This window comes from Drosophila ficusphila, unplaced genomic scaffold (assembly GCF_018152265.1).
Source record: "Drosophila ficusphila isolate 14025-0441.05 unplaced genomic scaffold, ASM1815226v1 contig_198, whole genome shotgun sequence".
NCBI lineage: Eukaryota > Metazoa > Arthropoda > Insecta > Diptera > Drosophilidae > Drosophila > Drosophila ficusphila.
The window spans coordinates 7237434-7256746 of record NW_025064092.1 but is presented as its reverse complement, the minus strand read 5'-3'; the positions used below and the strand labels follow the sequence as shown (position 1 = coordinate 7256746).

At 41.2% G+C, this 19313-nt stretch overlaps 1 protein-coding gene across 1 annotated transcript; it reads left to right on the top strand.

The window, feature by feature from the left end:
- Positions 1–666: 666 nt before the first annotated feature.
- On the top strand, positions 667–19010 carry LOC108095385 (carbonic anhydrase-related protein 10). Its single transcript, XM_017196465.2, has 8 exons — positions 667–1338; positions 10895–10942; positions 12833–12969; positions 13031–13222; positions 13392–13554; positions 15014–15168; positions 15938–16069; positions 16529–19010. The coding sequence occupies exons 1-8, from the start codon at positions 1254–1256 to the stop codon at positions 16613–16615; spliced, it is 999 nt and encodes a 332-aa protein (XP_017051954.1). The 5' UTR covers positions 667–1253; the 3' UTR covers positions 16616–19010.
- Positions 19011–19313: the final 303 nt, after the last annotated feature.

The window sequence follows — 19313 nt, the reverse complement described above, 5'->3', positions numbered from 1 at the left end:
GTCCACATGGACAAAATTACTCTTCTGCCCAGTAATTAATTCTTTGTAATTAAAAGCTGGTTGCTGTTGGTAAATTTAAATAACCACAAATCTGTGTACAGCTGCTAGTCGATCCTCTTCGCCTGGTACTTCAAATCTTTTATATTTGTACCCCACAAAAATTTCGAGACAATTGAATTTTCTTAATTTGAAAACACTGGCATGCAACATTTTATAAGCCCAGAACCGTAAAATAAATACAATTGCCGTTGAGATAAGTCGATTTAAAACCATTTTATTTATTTATCCATCTTAATCAATTATCTATTTTATTTTTATCCTAAAGTAAATGTTTACAAATTGGAATTTGTACTTTCCTTTATCTTACTAACTGTTCTCACTTGCCGAGATTTCCCAACCATCGCGAGAGGAATTCGCTGCCTTTCGGTCCCAGTATTCCAAGTGAAGGCCTTCGTGTGGCTGGCAGTCGTTGGTCCTCGGCAGCGTTCGTTCCTCTTCGTCCTGTCGTTCGTTGTTGCTGCTGTTGGTAGTGTTGCTGCCGTCGCTGCTGCTGTTGCTGCTGCTGTTGCTGTTTCTGCTGCTGCTGCTGCGCGCCTGCCGAGAAGCCCGTTGCATATCCTTTGGCGCTGATGCCACTGACAGCGCCGTTCAGTTTCGACTCGGATTCAGAGACAGACGGACGCGTCTTTTCGGCCCTCCGTCGACTGCAGTTCTTTCGAAAAAGCGCGAAACCGAAACTGAAACTGAAACTTAGAATTCTGAAAGAGAAAGAGAACGAGAAAGAGAAACCGCAGGGGCAAGGTAAACTACATATTTTTTTCGAGTGTGCAGTGTGAAAAGCGGCGGGGAGAAATCGCAAACGAGAAAACAGAAGACGGAAATGAAGCCGGCAAGTTGTGTGCATATCGGAGAAAGTAACGGAAATTAAAATTTGCATACATGCAAGAGGCGGCGGGCGGCGGTGGGCGGTCATCGGTAAGCGGTTAGCGGAGAGCGGTAAGCGGTAAGCGGTGACCGGTAAGCGGTAAGCGGTGACCAGTGAGCGATGAAGATGGAAATTAAGATGAAAGCGAGCCCGAAAGCGACCGAAACAAGACTCAAGTGCCAGATCTAACTGCAGACTCGTGCGCAATCCAACCCACCAGCCGAAAGTCGAGCGAAAAAAAACCGAATATATATATATAGACTCCCAGGAGCACTAGTCCAGATCCACAAAAAAAAAAAAAGAGAAGAAGAAGAAGTCCAGAGCAGACATGCCGTCGCCAGGACACACATCATTCTGCTGCTCCACGGCAGGATTTATCGCTTGCTCAGCAATCGTTCTGCTCTGCAGTTCCGGTAAGTGAAATATGCCCAACAAAAGGATCCAGTATCCACTAGCCAGTGTCCAATATCCAGTTGCCAGTATCCCATGGCCAGGATCCAGGGGGGATGGACCTTCTTTCTCCTTTCACTCACTCACTGCCTCGATTTCTTTTCTGTTGACCAACAAATTTGATTTCGCCTGCTTCTGGTTTATTGTTGACGTTGCATCTTGCAATGGAAACGTCATCGAATGTAAAATGTTTTGCGAGGCAAGTTTAAAAGGATTTTGGCAGTGGCACATCCACACACACACACACAGATAGTTACGAATACCGATGCATTTAGAGTTACAGCGATGGTGATGCTGATACAGACGAGTCCTTTCACCGCAACAAAAACGCACCGACACTTGCCACAAACAGAGAATAAGAGGACGAAGGTCCTGGACATGGACACAAAAGGCAGGCCGGCAAAACACAGCAGCACAGAGTGTCCAAGGTCTGGACACTCGGACAATGTGGCACGGGGTCTCCCCGCACGGGGTGGCAGGATGTTCTCGAAAAACTTCAGCTGAGTTAATGCATTTTGTTGCGCTCACAAAAAAGCGGAGAGGGGCGAGCATAAATATATTTGCTCCAGCATGTGCGGAAAAAAGCTTTTTTTAAGGAGAAACAAATTAACGCTTAATTGGCTCAATAAATCTAGAAGAGTTTTTTTTACCCGTAAAAAGGCTATCCTACTACTAAAACTTACAAGAAGATCGTGTATTGAACTCTCAAAGTGATATTGAAACTAAATTGTTAGGGGAGACCGGGGGGTTTTGAGACGGGTTTTGTTTTTTGACAACAAATATAATAGAAAAGCCATTTTTCTGCCCGTACAAATTTTTAAATCATAGTTCAGTGTAATTTCACTCAGACAAGAGTATAATTAGTTGAAATTTTAGTTCGACCTTCAAGTTTTGCCTGCCTGCTCAAAAGTTGTTTTTTATGGATTTTCGCAATGTTCGGGGGTTGTGAGACACAAATTTATAAGAATGAAAATGGCTTCATTTTATCAAAATTGTTTATTTTAATCTTTAATAAGGCATCTTTTGTGGTCTACCATTTATTCAAATTGAAAAGATTTCGACTTTTTCTCGATAGCAACCTCTTTTATAGCAGCCACAAAAACATTGGCATCAATCGCAGATTTGGCAGTCTGACTATACTTATGACGTACCATGATGACTAAAGAAAGAAAAAACGATCATCAAAAACACTGAATCCATCAAAAATATCAAAATTATCATTAAACGTTTTGGTTGTGTACAGAAACACTATATCAGGCTATAAAATACAATTTTATGTTCCTAGATGACGCGGTAATAGAATGTCTCATAACCCCCGAGAACGTTGTCTCACGACCCCCCAATACCTATATTTTAAATATGGCTTCTGCTTTACGGACGCATTAAGTGTTTATGCAAAATTTGTTCCGTGTGTCAAAAGGCTACTCACCAAGGAATGTTTCGGATGTATGCATTCTCGCAAATAGCTTGTAAAACAAAGCGAAAAGACAGCAAACACGAACGGTCTACAAAACTTTCGATCACAAAATTGGAGTTGCCATTTGGGAAGACATAAAGAATCGGCATGAGCGGAATATTTGTGATGTGGAAATGAAGATTGGAAACAAGCAAGAAGTTTCGAAGTCAGCTGGTAGATGTCGCGCTTTTTAGTTCAGGGCTGTAAGCGCGTCTCACGACCCCCGTGTCTCATGACCCCCCGGTCTCCCCTACCAATTACATCCTCACCAAAAATAAGGATTCTTAAGTTAGTAAACAAGCAACATTTACCATTCAAGATAGAAAACAAAATACAAAGTTAAACAGCAAAACCGAAAACCGAAAACAGAAAACAGAAACAGTTCATCAAGCTGATTTAATTCCGTACATTTTGGCCACTTTTTCTGCCGCGACCTACAAACTCAGCTTGTCGTTTTGCACTGCAGCTTTTCAGTTGACGCGTGCAATATATATTTATGTTTAAATTTTATATTCATAATGTTTTTGCACATTGAACAGCGCATTAGCGATAAAAACCGCAGACAGATCGGTTTTCGGTACAGGACCCTTTTCGAGTCCTGCGAGCTGGCGAGCGAAACTGGTTGTCAGTCGGCCGGGGAACACAGGACTCTCTGGCGTTTGTTATAAAAATTGCAGCATAAACAAGTGCAAATAAAAATAAGCGAACACACAAACAGCAACAACAAAAACATTGCCAGTGCGGTCAGACAACAACAAAAACAACAACAGCAGATGGAAAAACAACAACAACAGCAACTGAAATTGCATAAACTGCAAAGTGCAAAACTGAAAAACGAGTGAAGCGAATGAAAGGGGTGTGAAAAGCGGGGCACTGGCGACAAAACATTGCCCGTCATAAATATGAAAATATTAAACAATGCCCGCAAAAAACGAACTTTCAATGCTCTCTTCATTGCGAAAATATTGGGTGAATAACGTGAGGTTGATAAGGATATAGAAAGATCACTTTGCATTATTTATAACGTTTTACATACAAAGTATGTGCCGAATGGGTTGGAGATACATAAAATGTTTTGTGGTTCAAACTTTTTTTTTCCTAAATATTTTAAAATCTTTTTGAAGACCGTAAAGTGTAAAAAAAATAATTTAATAAATCTATTTCTATATTCAAAGTTCCCCAAAAATGTTTCTAAACGTAAATAGCTCCATAAAATCCATTCTTGATTAAACCTATAAATCATCTGTCAAAAATGAGCTAATAAATGTATGCATACTACTTTAAATTATGAATGATTAATAAGCTGCATTATTTATAACAAGAAAAAACTCATTTTCAAATAAGCCTGAGGTGAAAAAAAGCATAGAAATCAATTCCATTTATTGCCGAATTTAAGCGTTGATCCGGCCAAAAAAGGCTTTTACCAAATCAGGTCGCTTTAAATCTAAAAAGCCGACTAATCATATGAATGCGGCCAAAACAGGCTGATAATAATCGAAGGGCCTTTCTGCGGAAGGCAGGCCATAAAAAATAAGGCAGGGAAACTCAGGAAAAGCGAGAAAAGCGAGAGGAGCTGCAAAAGGAAAAACGGAAAACATTTTGTGGGGCGTAACAAAAGCGAGCTATATGGCAGAAATGCATGCAGGACAATCAACTTTCGCACAGACACACACACTCACACACCACTCACACACTTGCAGGACTCAATATAGTGAGTGTATGTGTGTGTGGTTTATGATACCATTTAGCCGGAGGGTTGTTTTGACAAATTGTGCAAATTATTGTGTTAAATTTGCCCTTGAGGTGAAAAATCACTTTGACATGGCCAGCCAACGGGCCTTTCGGGAAGCTTTCCTTTGCTCCTCCATTTTTCCACCGCACCTCCACTTTTCCACTTTCTCGCTTTTCCGCCCGTCGAAGAAGTGCTTAGCTGATTGTGCTTTTGTCTGTCGCATTACAAACGCCAATACATCTGTCAGCCGGCGGGCAAAACGCCTCACTTGACCGCCGATCCACTTTAAGTGCTTGCCCCAATCTGCTGCAAGTGCTGCCATAAATAGCTGAGGTTGGCAAAATAGCACTGGGCTACTAGATTCTTAAAAGAATTTCCGGAGCTTGATTTGTAATTGCTGAAATGGGTGTAACTTAGAAGAACATTTCAAATTTTTAATAACAAATTATAAGCTACAAACTATAGAGCCTAAATTTTGATTTATTCTCTTAACTGTGCAAACTCTAATCTGAAAAAAATCTTAGTAAATTTAATAGTGCATGTAGATGAAATAAGAATAATTTTGAATGGGAGAGCATTCTGGGAGCTTGATTTTAAATATTTTTGTTTAATTTGTACTGATAATTTTTTATGTTTAAGACATTCATGGACTACAAAAATATAGCTAATTAAAGAGAGGAAAGAGCGTGATTTCCTTTACCAGTGCTACAGTTTTGACCGCATCTATATGTGGTAGGGATATGGATGAAGTGCTTGGCCCGCTTTTTAAAGGCCAATGCCACTAATTGAGGCAGCGCAGATACCCGTAGATGAAGTTGCCAAGCTGGTAAAAGTTTTCAAAAAACGATTTCGCATGCAGCGTTGACGTGACTCGCATTAGCCACCGAAAACTGCACACGTGTGTGTCTGCACTCTGCACCGCCCGCCTCCCGCCTTTCACCTTTCACCTTTTCCACTCCCCTGTGACCACCCACCTCCCCTTTTGCCACCACCCACTTTGGCCGCCGCACAGGAAAATGTACTGTTGCTTATTATCGAAATTGTATATGCCAAGCAGCGGCGGCCACAACTTCCTCTTGAGCCTTCTTCGCTTTCTTTCTTTTAGCCACTTCTGCGAGTTGGCTTTCTCCCCCTCCCCTTTCCCTCCCCTCTTTACTTTTTTTTTTGTTGAAGGGAGGGGAAGAGTGGGCGGTGCAGTGGCAGGTAAAAGTTTGTTGGCACCAACAAATTAAGATAGTTGGTTAGTTGCAAGCGGCAAATGTCTAGACGGTTTTTAGCCAAATTATGGTTTTCAAGCGTTGTATTTGTTAGCCCTGTGGCTCCGAGCCCCGATTCTTCCTGAACATGAGCTTTGGCTTACTCCGTTGGCAATTACTTCCATGCACTCCGAAAAAAGCACGACTAGTTATATAATAAATTTTACGCCAAATAGCGCCATAACTTTTTGCAGAAACTTTTCGTTGATTTCCACTCCTGAATTCTTTTTCAGGGCGTTGCCAGTTTTTTGGATTTTTTGTTTTAAGTTTGTATTTCTTTTTGGGGAAGAGATCCTTATCGTTATCCGAATGGAATTGGTTTTCAATCAGCGTTTTCGGTAGCATTTAAACGCATTCGCACAGCATGCGAAAAAATAACAAATCAAGCAGCACAAACATCAACTTTTGCTGTTAACTCATCGCGTGAGTCGAACGTTTATTTTTCTCCACTTTGTTCATCAGCATTCCCCTCTTTCCTTACTCCAACTTCCCTTTTTTTGATTTTCCTGACCCATTTTTTAATTTGCCCCACAAGATGAAATGGGAATTTCATTTTTGGCGCCAAGGACCAACAAAAGTATTTCACTGCAAACACAAAACAAACAAAAAAAACAAAAGAAAAAGAAATGAAGTGCGGAATTCCTAAAATGTTTCTTCTCGGGCGAGGGAATGGAAAAAGTTTTGCTAACTATTTAGAAAAATCATGTAATGGCGTGGAAATTGTTTCTGTCTTTATTGCTGGTTAATTTTCTCAGCTATTTAATGTAAATTGCAGATTAAATGGTTCCTTTTCTGGGAGAAATAAGTTATAATGCCTAATTTTAGAGTAAGAGGACGGTTAAGAATAGTTTTTGTTTGCGTAAAGCGTATTTCAAAATCATTTTCTACTCATGAAGGTATCCCCAACTCAGTTGTTAATTTATTTAAAGCCGCTTTCCCCTGCCACCTGAAGTTTTTCTATTTTTCCTGTTTCGGAAATGCATTATGCAGCTTATCAGTTTTAATGCGCTTTCCATCGAAATAAAGTGTGAGTTTTTCAGCTCGAACGCGCAAAGCAAATTAAAAATTGAAGTGAAATATGTCCAAATAAAAACCGGTCAAAATCTGATCGAGTGTTGGCGAACAAATTAACTCGCTGAAAAGGGGATCCTTTAAAGAAAGGACAAAAATGAAAGGCGGTTTTTTTTTGGGCACTGAAGACTCGAATTATGGGACTGCAAAGGCGACAGTTTGATAAACTGGAGCAGCGCTTCAGATACTAATCAGCGCTCCGCCGTTCGCTTAACAGGAAGCAATAAATTTCGCCAGGACATGCCAGGATATATGCGTGTGTCACTGTGTGTGCGTGTGTATGTGTGTGTGTGGGTGAGCGTTCCGCGCCCTTGTCTAGAAATTTTAATTAAAAGCGATGACACAGCGAGTAATTCAATATCAAAATGTCGCCTATTAATTTTAAGGACATTTCCTTTATTGATTCACTGTCAATATTATATTGAAGCCATAATTTACACATAAAAGGGCTATGGCCGAACCCCCCAATCCCCCAATCCCCCGGAAAACCCCCGGGAAAACCCCAGATCCTTCGCCTTAAGCAGCCTTTGTTTGGCTGGTTTAATTCATTTAGACATTGAAACGTAGATGGGGGCGTTTTGGTCCTTTTTGATGGCATCCACACACGGAATGGTGTGCGTGACTGTGACTGTGGCTACGACTGTATTCCTGCGACGAAAGTCGAGGACATTTGCCTGCTTTTTGATAGCCAAACATTCCATCTTTACGCCATTTTCATGCACACGCCAGCCAGTCAGCCAGTCAGCCAAACAAACAAATAACAATGGCAAATGGTAAATGGCAGAAGGGAAAAGGGAAAAGGGAAAGGACCTTCTCCCCTTCCATTTAATTCTGATTTAACGCCCTGCGTACAGTGATTACAACAAAAACAAACAACCGAAATGGAAATCGCAGTTAATTTAGTCATCTAAACGCGCTTGTTATCGATAAGAAAGTGACTCACTCACGCCACTTTCCCCAAAAGGGGGAAAACAACACGGCAATTAATGTGTCCTTTTGATAAAGTAATAAAGTGTGGAAAGGTTTAAGGGGCAGGGAAAACAGAATTCCGTTAAAAAGGGAAACACGGAAGGGAAGTTGTATCTTAATATTCATTGCCATGGATTTATTGCAAAAGAAAAGATTTATTGACAGGAAACAAGCATTTAATAGAGAGCACCATAAATGTTTTTGCTTCAAACCACTTTGTTTATATTCAATAATTATATTTTATAGGGATTTACAAAGCCACTTCATACTTTTTAAATAAACTCAAAAGTGAACTCTCCTTTTATACTAATATATTTAAATGAAAAACCAATAATTTAAAGGCAGAAATTTTTAGAAATCACTTAATAAAACTGTCGCCTAACCATATCGACCACATTGAATTTAGCCATAGAGCTATTTGACTATTTAACTATTAAACCGGCCTATAAACCCGTAAAACACATACACACACTTGAACAGCGTACATCGGCTTTTGGCCACTGGAATTGATAAACAGGCTGAGATACGAATTAAGGCAGCTGGAAATGGAACTGAAACTGGCACAAAGGCCTAATGCTCCAAATGCCGGCGAGCCAAGGAGATAGTTATAAATATAGACAGATATAGATGGAGATGGAGATGGAAATGGAATTGGAAATGGGCGGTGGATGACGGGGTGACTGAACGATAGAGACAATAACCCGAAAGCGAGATGCCATTCGAATGGCCAACAGGAACCCATAAACTATTGGCCAGAACGCACACACTCGCATACACACACACACACACACACACAATTGTGGCGACAGACTGGCTGTCTTTTGATTCCCCTAACCCTCGTAAAATTCAACAACCTTTTGTCACATAGCAAAGAAAAAAACTATTTACTTTGAATGGAGTTTTAGGTATTTAAAATATTTCCTTTTTGTCCAAAGCTTTTACTAGATCATAATAACTTTGTTTGTAAATTTAATCTCTGGAAACAATAATAATTTAAAAGCCCATTTAAAATAGTAGAAAAGTATTCCCTGTGTAGGCAAATTTTGTGGGTCGACGGAATAAAACTGTTGTAACAATAAATTGAGTTGCTGCTGCAGCATAAAACGAATTTGCCAAATGACTGAATTGTATTTTGGGGGACTGAATAAATTGGGGTCCCTGCAATCGGCGGACGAATCGCGGAGATGACTTCTGGAAGCGGTTTAGTTCCCCGGCGTCTCCACTCATTTGCACCCATTTGGCCCGCCATTTGGGGCCAATTTAATAGCATACTTTACTGCGCTAAGCAGACAATAACAACAGCGCAAATAAGAGGCAAAAAAGGCGCTGGCAAGCGACAAACAACCAAACAAACAGACAGACAAACAAACAAACAAACAAACAAAATGAAGTGACGTCGCCGAGTCGCGGCTCGCAAAAGCGGACGTTCATTGTTATGCCAAGAAAAGCAACACGACGGCCGAAAGGAATTCAGCAGAAGCCAACAGAGACAAAGGACCCGATGGCCGGGATCAGATGCCAAATTCGAGATACACTATCCCGGGATTGAAGTGAATCTCTGTCTATTTTTAAGGGTTTAAAATTATGTGAAATATACTAAAGCACACCGACATCATTTCAAAACTGAATCATTGTTTGATATTAAATGCTTAAGTTGGTTTTACATATTGCACAATTTCTTACCATCCATAAAACACTTTCTCTGAAGTTGGAGGAAACTCATCACTTGCCAAGTCAATTAAAAATAGGACACTCTATTGAAGAAATTGTTTGGCATTATAGTTTAGTAATGAGCAGCTTTTTAGTGCGACTGCACCATCTGAGAATCGAAGGACCCTCGGTTTGGCGAGGGTAATCGCAGCGATGGCAGCGAACAGGAAGCGGGCAACGGTTCCACCGACTCCCTTTTGAACTTCCGCTTTGGCTTGCAGCAATTTCTTTGGGCTTTATTGCCGCACCGTCCCGCCGCCCACTTCGCCCCGCCCCGCCCCCTTTTGGGATGTTGCCGCCGTTCGTTCGTTCGGCCAAAAAGCTCCGTTACGACGCATATAGCATAAATTTTGAATACGCTCAAACTGTTCAAAGGGGATGAAGGCGGGGAAACGGGAAAACGGGGCAGCGGGGTGATTGGGGAGAAAGATGAAAAAAAATAGCGAAAATTGTCTGTCGCTTGATAAAGCGGAAGCAGAACTTGGCCATAAACGAAATGTGGCAACTGAGTGTAAACTTTATTGGCGCCAGACTGCCTGGCGACATCGCCGTTGTCATCCCATTCCATCGCATCCAATAGCTTCCCATGGCATCGCATCGCATCCCTTGACCCCGAATTCGGTTTGGCAGGATCTAGTATGCAGCATCCAGTATCCAGTATCCAGTATCCCGCATCCTGACTGCCTTCTCTCTATTTTTTTGTGGCCCAGTTGGACGACGTTGAGTCATGCGACACGCAGGATAAGCAGGACCAAAACTACCGCCAGGACCTCGACCACGAGCAGATCCGATGGCGTCTCGATGGCTGGATGGCTGGATGGCGGGCAACCATTGCCCCCCGCAAAGGCAGCCGCTTGTTTGTTTTGTCTGACTCCGCCGGTGACTCTCAGTCTGCCCCAGGATGAAATGAATTGGGGAGGGGAGATCCTGGAGGGGAATGGGGGCAGAAATGGAGGAAGAAATGGAGGAAGTCTTACATTAGTTGATTTCATGCGCTGTTTACATTGGCAGCGAATTATGCGCATTGAAAACCAGAGATTTGGCTGCCAGCGGGTGGTTGTCCTTAGACTCAACATCCTGCCATCCTGCAATCCTGCCATCCTGCAATCTTGCCATCCTGCAATGCATATGCAAAGAGATCGGGGAACTGGGAACTGGTAACTGGGATATGGAATCTGGTAGCCTGAAAGTGACTGCTCCTCGGAGCCAAATTCTGGGCTGTCTAGACTTTAAGCTCCTTGGCACCTTGGTGCTTACCTTTCTGCTTTAAGGCTCTCGATTTGATTGGCACTCCTCGCCTTTTCCTTTGCTCCTTCTACTTTCAGAGGTCCTGTCCAGCTGGGAGGAGTGGTGGACATACGATGGCATATCCGGTGAGTAAATCTGCTTTTAAAACCTTTACTTCACCTCGTTATTTAGTTATTTATATTGTGTACACATTTATAAATTATGTTCGAAACTTTTTGAAGCAAAGTTCAATCAATTTCTTTTGTGTTTTGCGAGTGTTTGCATGTTTAAATCTTTGTATGAATAAATTGGTAAAACTTTCGCAGCCCCTCTTTCGGATATTGCGGCTGATTTAATTACATTTCAAATGGTTTGGCAACAAAAACGCAGACAGAGCAAACACACCCAAACAAACAGCCAAACAACCAAACAACCGCCCACAAACACACAAACACACGAACACACAAATTGGGTGTGGCATGTTGTTGCTGTTGTAATCGTTGCTTGTCACTGCCTGAATTTTCCTCCACAACCCCGATGCACTTTTTGCAAATACAAAATACAAAAAAAAAGAATATATTTGGGGGGAACACAAGCAACATGCAACTGCAACAGTGGCAACAAACGAATGCAAAACACAAAATGAACAGCCACCACAAAAGCGACAATTGCGGGGTGGCAAAGGGGGTGGCAGGGGGGATGGTAAAGGGGGTGGGGTAGCGGTTGATAGGTGGGCGGCGATTGGGGAGGGAAAAGGGGGCGGGTCAGCTGCATCATCACTGAGCAGTTTTTAAACTTTGGCATTTATTGCCCCCGCGTGTCATCAAAGCGCTCCACACAAACACACCGAAAAACAACCGCACACTCACAGCCACACGTACACATATTGTCACACACACAAACACACACACAAAGAGTTAATCCGAATTTTAGAAGAAGAAATTCGTATCCTGGAAGTCCTAAAGTTATATGGGTTTAAGAACATATTTAAATAATCAGTACAAATGTATTATTTTTTTAAAGTAAAACATATAACCTTATTTTAAGTTTATGCAGTTCTATTTACTTTAACTTTATACTAAAAATTTGATTATTTTTTAAATTTTGGTATTGCAACTTGAACATTTTAGAATTTCTATACTCATAAATATTTTTTTCTATGAAAAGAGACCATAAATGCCCAGCTAAGCTGGCACCCATTATTTGCGTCCATTTATTTGCAGCGAGCAAAGGGGAAAAGTATTAAATTTTGCATGAGGCACAAAGGCCTAATTCCCCCCGGCTTCCTCGTCCCCATCCTCATTTTTTTTTTGGGCAGAGACCACAGATGCCGCTTTTTACCGCACTCCCCTCAGTTGACCGACAGTGGAAATGGTGTAGCATTGTTTTGAAAACTTTCGACAGTTTTCAGGCCGTCAGATCGGAGTTGGAAGCCGGGCTGGAAAACCCAAACAAGTGGGGGTGCCCCTAGCCCAGCACCTATGGTGCATTTAATTGCCATTTAAAAGGGGGTCTGAAGAGCGGGTTGGCAGCAGTTGGGAGCTTATGAAATTTCATTTGGCATTTGGCATTTGGAATTGTCATCGACGTACTATGTATGTAGCTGCTGCTGCAGTTTCCCTTGCAGTTGCTGATGCTGTTGCTGTTGCTCTTTCTGTTTGCATTGGGCGAAGAGGCGAAGACACGTTTTCCATTTGCTCGATTGACAGAAATCAGAAATCCATGGCACAGGAACGGAAACTGCAGCCGAATTGGGCAACTGCCAGATGTACAGGGCCAATAACCGATTTATAGGGAGTCCCTGTATTTATCAATCAAATCCTTATTGATTCTTAACTAATTTACTGGGATTTAACAACTCTTCAGATTTGATACAAAACCACCCACATTTAATACATTTATTTATATGTCTTGTATTTAAACATTTTGTTTAATGCGGAACTTTATACACTCTATACACCTCCCTGGAAAATATTGCAAGCCTTTTGGCGACTCATTGCTCCCTTTCCTTTTGTCCTTTTTCCTTTTTCTGGCAGGACCAAGCTTCTGGGGCCTCATCAACCCGCAGTGGAACATGTGCAACAAGGGCCGCCGCCAGTCGCCCATCGACGTCGTTCCCGACAAGCTGCTCTTCGATCCCTACCTGCGACCCCTCCACATCGACAAGCACAAGGTGCGTATAGAGTCCCCCTGTCCTTTGAATACATCCTGTACTTAATGTCCTGCCATTGCAGGTGTCTGGGACTCTGCACAACACCGGCCAGTCGCTCGTCTTCCGCGTGGACAAGGACACCAAGCAGCACGTGAACATCTCCGGCGGACCGCTGGCCTACCGCTACCAGTTCGAGGAGATCTACATCCACTACGGCACCGAGAACGTCCGCGGGTCCGAGCACTTCATCCAGGGATACAGCTTTCCCGGCGAGGTACGACTACTCCTTTCCTCATTTTTTTAGGAATTGACACAACCACTACAAAACAAATAAATTGCAACATCGATTTATCCATTTTTTCCATTTTTTTGTATCGGTAAACCTGCACAATATGGCCTTCATAATGTCTTTTTTAATTTTGAAATACTTGCGTGTACTGCAGATCCAGATCTACGGATTCAACAAGGAGCTGTACCACAACATGTCCGAGGCGCAGCACAAGTCGCAGGGAATCGTGGGCCTCTCGCTGATGGTGCAAATTGGGGAGACGCCCAATCCCGAGCTGCGGATCATCACGAGCACCTTCAGCAAGGTGTTGTACAGAGGTGAGTGCCTGTGACCGACCGTAGGATTGGGTGCCCCCAAGTTCATGCCCCAAGTGGCACAGAAGAACTCGGATCCGAACTCGGCCCACTGACCACCACCTTCATTTCCGTCTACGCAAAATGCTACCGGAAGTGTTGCAACGTTAATGCCGTTGCAAGTTGCCTTTTCTTCTTTTGCCCGGTTTTATGATGTCATTGCAGCCAACAGTCGGCAACAACAACTACAACAACAATAACAACAACAACAACAACTGCAGTGGGCCATAATTATGTCCAGGCGAGCCATAAAAAATCGAGCAGTTCGCGGGGAAAGGGAGAAATGGAGAAAGGTGAAAGGGAGAAAGGAGAAAGGGGTGGGGAGTGGGAAGTGGGAAGTGGAAATTGGTGGCACGTCGAAATTGAGACTGGCCGGCACAAAGTGACGAAAATGAAACCTCGAATTACACTAAACCGACACTTAATAATTCCCCCTTCCCTACGGAAAAGCGCTGCTCGTCTCGTTGGCATTTTCCTGGCCAGTTTAATAGCCTTTTTACAGGTCGTACAACTTTATGGGAGCCCAGACCCAGCCTTAATTTGTAAAATGCCAGGACGAACAGAGCGGGAAAACCGAGAAATATGCCAGGCCACTCGCAACAACAACAGCAGCAATAACAGCCTTAATAACTTTGGGATGGGACAGCTTTGCCATATAAGGTTTAAACTCACCAAACTGTAGATGCTCTTCCTAAAAATTAAGGGGAAATCAGAGGATCAAGTAAAGAAATTTAAAAGAAAATATGCGATTGCAATGTGTGGAGAGAGTGGAAAATCTCCCAAAGTTTTGTGATTTATAAAAGAAAGGTTATGAAGTTTTTATATTAGATACCAGCATAATATTATAGAAATCTTTTGAGTTAGTTACTCGATTCTATAGTCACTTTTATTAATGAAATAATCTTATATGAGTGTACTGATACTTACAAGACGTAATTCCGAGACATTAATTTCCTTCAAGTCGCGCCGAAAAACAGCCGCCGAATAGCTCTTCCAATCAGTTGATTGATGTGCGAATATTCCCGCGGAGAGTGAAACTAACACTTGCAATGCAAAGTGGGAATCCAAATCGAAGAACCCCTTTCCCCGCTTTTCCTTCTCCGTCTCCGATTCCGGATTCCGGATTCGGTTTGACTTGGGCTACAAGCTGCGAGTTGCTTCATTTCCGGCTGGCAAAATGATTTGTATGAATAAAGCCGAGCGCTGACGTTGAAGTGGTCAGGTTGGCAACCGAGAACTGGGAACTAGAAAGTGGCTACAGGGGCCACTGGCTACCGAGAACTGGCAACTGGTAACGGGGCTGAATTATTCATTAGACGTGTTTCCATATTTCTGTGCGGTGCGCGCATAAATAGCCGGGCCTTGAACCCTCCGTTCTGACGTGTTTTTCCACGGGTGTTCTCCTTTTCCTTTTTCTCGGCAGGCTTCTCAACGCCCATCCGGCACATTTCGGTGAGGTCGCTGCTGCCGAACACGGACCACTACATCACCTACGAGGGCTCCACCACGCATCCGGGCTGCTGGGAGAGCACCGTCTGGATCATAGTTAATAAGCCCATCTATATCACCAAACAGGAGGTGAGTGTCCTGCGTGTCCTGAGTGTCCTGCCTCGACGAACCGCAAATAATTAAATGCGTTTCGTTCGCTTTTCAATTGCAATTAGAGCGGCTTGCTCTCGCTGCTTTATTTATGTTCGATTCGTTTCGATTTGGTTTGATTTCCCTATTTTTATTCTTTTTTTATATATGTATATTTGTTGGTATTATTCACTCGTTTTTTGTTGGTTGCTGATTGGGAAGTACAATGAAATCGCATAAATGCAATTATAAAATTGCTCATCAATTTGGGCATCGGTCGGCTCGCGGTGGCAATGCGGTCAATACTCCGCTCTGTGCATAATTAAAAAACAATATTTGGTTAGTTTAATCAATTTGCATAAATGCATATCAAACATGTGTAATGGCCAGGCCGCCGGGTTCAAAAAGTGCTGCAAAAAAAAGTGCTCAAAGTAAATGAGTAAACAATACAGTGAGTAGTGGGCCAGGTGAAAAGTGAAAAGCGAAAAGTGGGCCAAAATGCGTTTAAGTGGAGTGTAAACAAGAGTGATTTTCATTGACTAGTTGGGAATTACAAGCCACGAAGGGCAATTGTTGGGAACACTTCTAGTCACTTCATTCATTTTGTTTCAAAATAATTAATTTAGTTGCTTATTATTTATGCTAAACGAGTGGAAAGTAATACATCATTTGCAATGCGAATTTCTCACTCAATTTGACAGTAATTAGTGGGTTTCCTAACCAACTATCTCCAGGTTGAGTACTAACCAGTTAACCCTTATGCTTGCAGTTGTACCAACTCCGACGACTGATGCAAGGCTCCGAGAGTACACCCAAAGCTCCACTAGGAAATAATGCGCGACCCGTGCAAAGTTTACACCATAGAACCGTAAGAACGAACATAGATTTTAAGCGCAACAAGGTGAGTGAATCGATGGAATCGATGGGATCGAATGGCTTTAATTAACCCATTAGCCATTGGCCATTGGCCACACAGTCAGCAAGTGGACACCGTTTTTGTTTGCGGTCACATCATTATAGTATTTACACATTTTTTGTTCATTTATTTTTAATGCCCGTCCGCACAGGAAACTTTTATCCCAGATTACTTTCCATCGTGTTTGCATAGAAGTGTAATTTTTGTTTAATTTATTTTTAATGCAAAAGGGGATAAAGGGAACACATTGTAGCATGAACTTGTTTATTAATTTAATGATATTGCAAAAGAAATTAATCATTGTTCAGTTGATTTGCTAAGGGTGGCTCGAGTTTACATATTTTGTAACGCAATTCTTTGTTAATTATTGAGTTATAGTCTTTCTAAAAATACTCAAATATTCCATGTTTTTCTTTCTTTATTTTCATCCACAAATATCTGTAGAATCAGTATGCGTGCCCCTCGATGTACAAGGATATGTACTATCGGGCGAATCGGTGGTCGCCAGATACGGGTCTCTTGATACGTTGACAACTGGAGAAGAGCGAGCCCTGTGGAAAGCAATTATTATTATTGCTACTATTATTATTATTATGTATGGTAAATAATGTTACAGCAATTACAACTATAATGACAACAACTGGTTACAAAAACATCAACAACTGAGGCTGGCAACGAAGCATTTTGCATTTTGCATTTTTTATGTCGCATTCAATTTTTATATTCATGTTTACAACACGAACTCAGGATTCGTTTGGCTTGCAATTGCAATATTCCTACGGCAGTGGCAGCAACAGCAACAGCAGCATAGCAATTTGTATTATTTATTTCATTATTTTTAATAATACAACAGCGGGACAAATTTAGGTAGCAAATGCATGCGAGAGCGGTAAAAACGAATGCTTATAGAGCGCGCATAACAATAGAGTGAATGCCATGCTGAGCTAAATAAATGCTAAATTAAAGAAACAAAAAAACAGCAGACAAAAAGCAAACAGTTGCTAAAATTTGCGTGAAAATTTTATTGCATATTTTTCTGCGTTAGAGAGCATGCGAACTTAATTCAATGAAATTCAATACAATTCGTTTTTGTCTTGGATTTATGATTAACATAAAAAGCGAACGAGTCCATTGCAGTTTGCAGTTTTTTGTGCCCGGCTTAAATTTGTAAATCGAAGCGCGTTAATTAAATAAGCCAGACTTTTGCTTTTCAATCATCTATTTTCAATGGCGATTCTCGTCGAACAGGAAATCTGGTCGGTTCAAAGGCTTAGATTTAATCCGAACTCATTTGAATATTTCTGATTCAGCGCACCTATATATTATAATTATATTCGATTCGCCTCCTTTTTATTTTTTTGCAATGCAACCAAAAACAAAAAAAAAAAACAATGAAACAGAAAACAGAAAACAGAAAAGAGAAACAATGTTAAAAGCAACAAAAAAAAAGCGACAACAAAGTGAAATAAGAGAATTTCCGTAAACTGGATGGGTGGACAATAACTAAAAAACAAAACAAAACAAAAGAAAACGAAAGACAAATGAAGCGATGGAGACGAAATATAAACAAATGGCAACATAAATTAACAAAAGTAAATATTCATATAAATATACACAAAGTAAAGGTATCTATATAAAGCGTATATATATATATATACACACACACACAGGTATGTACACCATTCGATGAGGAGAGTCGCAAATATCTTCAGGGAATCGCAATATTATTACCGACATTTTGAGGAGATATACTTCAAATTATTCTTATAACATTTCACAACTTCACACACATTTTAAATATATATTCTCTGGAGATTTCTGCGGCAACCCTGATTATACACATACACACTATATATGTGAAAGAGAAATAAAACAAGCGAACTACTAAGCAATGCAATATGGAAGTTGACCAGAAGTCGGTACACTATATATGTAGGGAGGCTAATGTACGAACCCCGACTCAAGATATACCCACACACATCCAAGGCATTTATAAGCGTCTATATACTTGGCTTCGAGTCCGACGATCTGGCAGGATGCCCCGTCTTCAGTTATATATCTTTAAACCAGTCAAGGAGTATACACCAGCTAAAGGAAATGGGCTACAAAACGTAATATAATCTAGAAGGCAAGAATTAGAATTAACTAACTAATTGATTAACTAGCCGAGTTGCTAACAAAAACCCAATGAAATCAAATTCGAATTAATGAGTAAACCAGAAGCGATATATATATACTAATATAACGACATTTTTTTTTGAGGGCAGACAGTGTTGTAAAGTGCTGTAAAGGTAAAGACAAGTATTATGGCTAAAGTAGAACCTAAGTTACTGAATAGCATTAGCAGTTAGCAGTTAGCACCACCTGAGTTTGTATAATATACACGAATACCATATATAGTATATATAGAATACCAAACGTACGAGTATGTCAGATCCGTTCAATTCCCACATTCGCAGCTGTCGAGCGACACTTTGTGCAATTATTTCTTTGGGCCAACACCATCCAATTAACCAACTAGCCAAGCAGCCTAACAACCTAACAACTAACTAACGAATATACTAACTAGCCGACCAGTTAGGCCCCCCGATTATGTGTAGAGCATTGACTATTTGTATAAAAGCTAAGGGAAAGGGATCGAATCGCAGAATCGCATTCCTCAACTCGGTAACACTTTGCTGCGACTGTAAGTTACTATTGTGTTGCCAGACAAAAAACCAATTATTAAGCGGAGCAGAAACTATATATATAAATATATATATATATAAAAAATTATACAAATTCTATATATGTATATGTAACTATAAATGCAAGAATTACTAGGCAAAAAGAGCGGGTTAGCAGAAAGCATTGTTGCCCGAGAAAACGAAATTGGAAATTGCAAAACTAATAAATGAAATGCGAAAGTATTATATGAAAATCAAAAGTCCTGTTTCCCTTTTCTTTCGGGCGGGTAATCCTTTCGGCTTTCTATTTTCGACTTTCAGGCATCGCAATGTCCGGAAACGAGCTGGAAATGAAATTTCAAAACATCGAGGAGGCAGGTAAGGATTAGGAATCGAGTTTCTAATAACTCACGACTTTCCGGAAGTTCCCTGGCCAGAATTGGAACTTAAATACGCTACTATTGCGGTGATATCTTCTTTGGGCTCTTTAAGCCCTTCAAAACTGCTTAGTGCACTTAACAAAAAAATCAGCAGAAAGACCTACATTAAATTCAAATACTTTA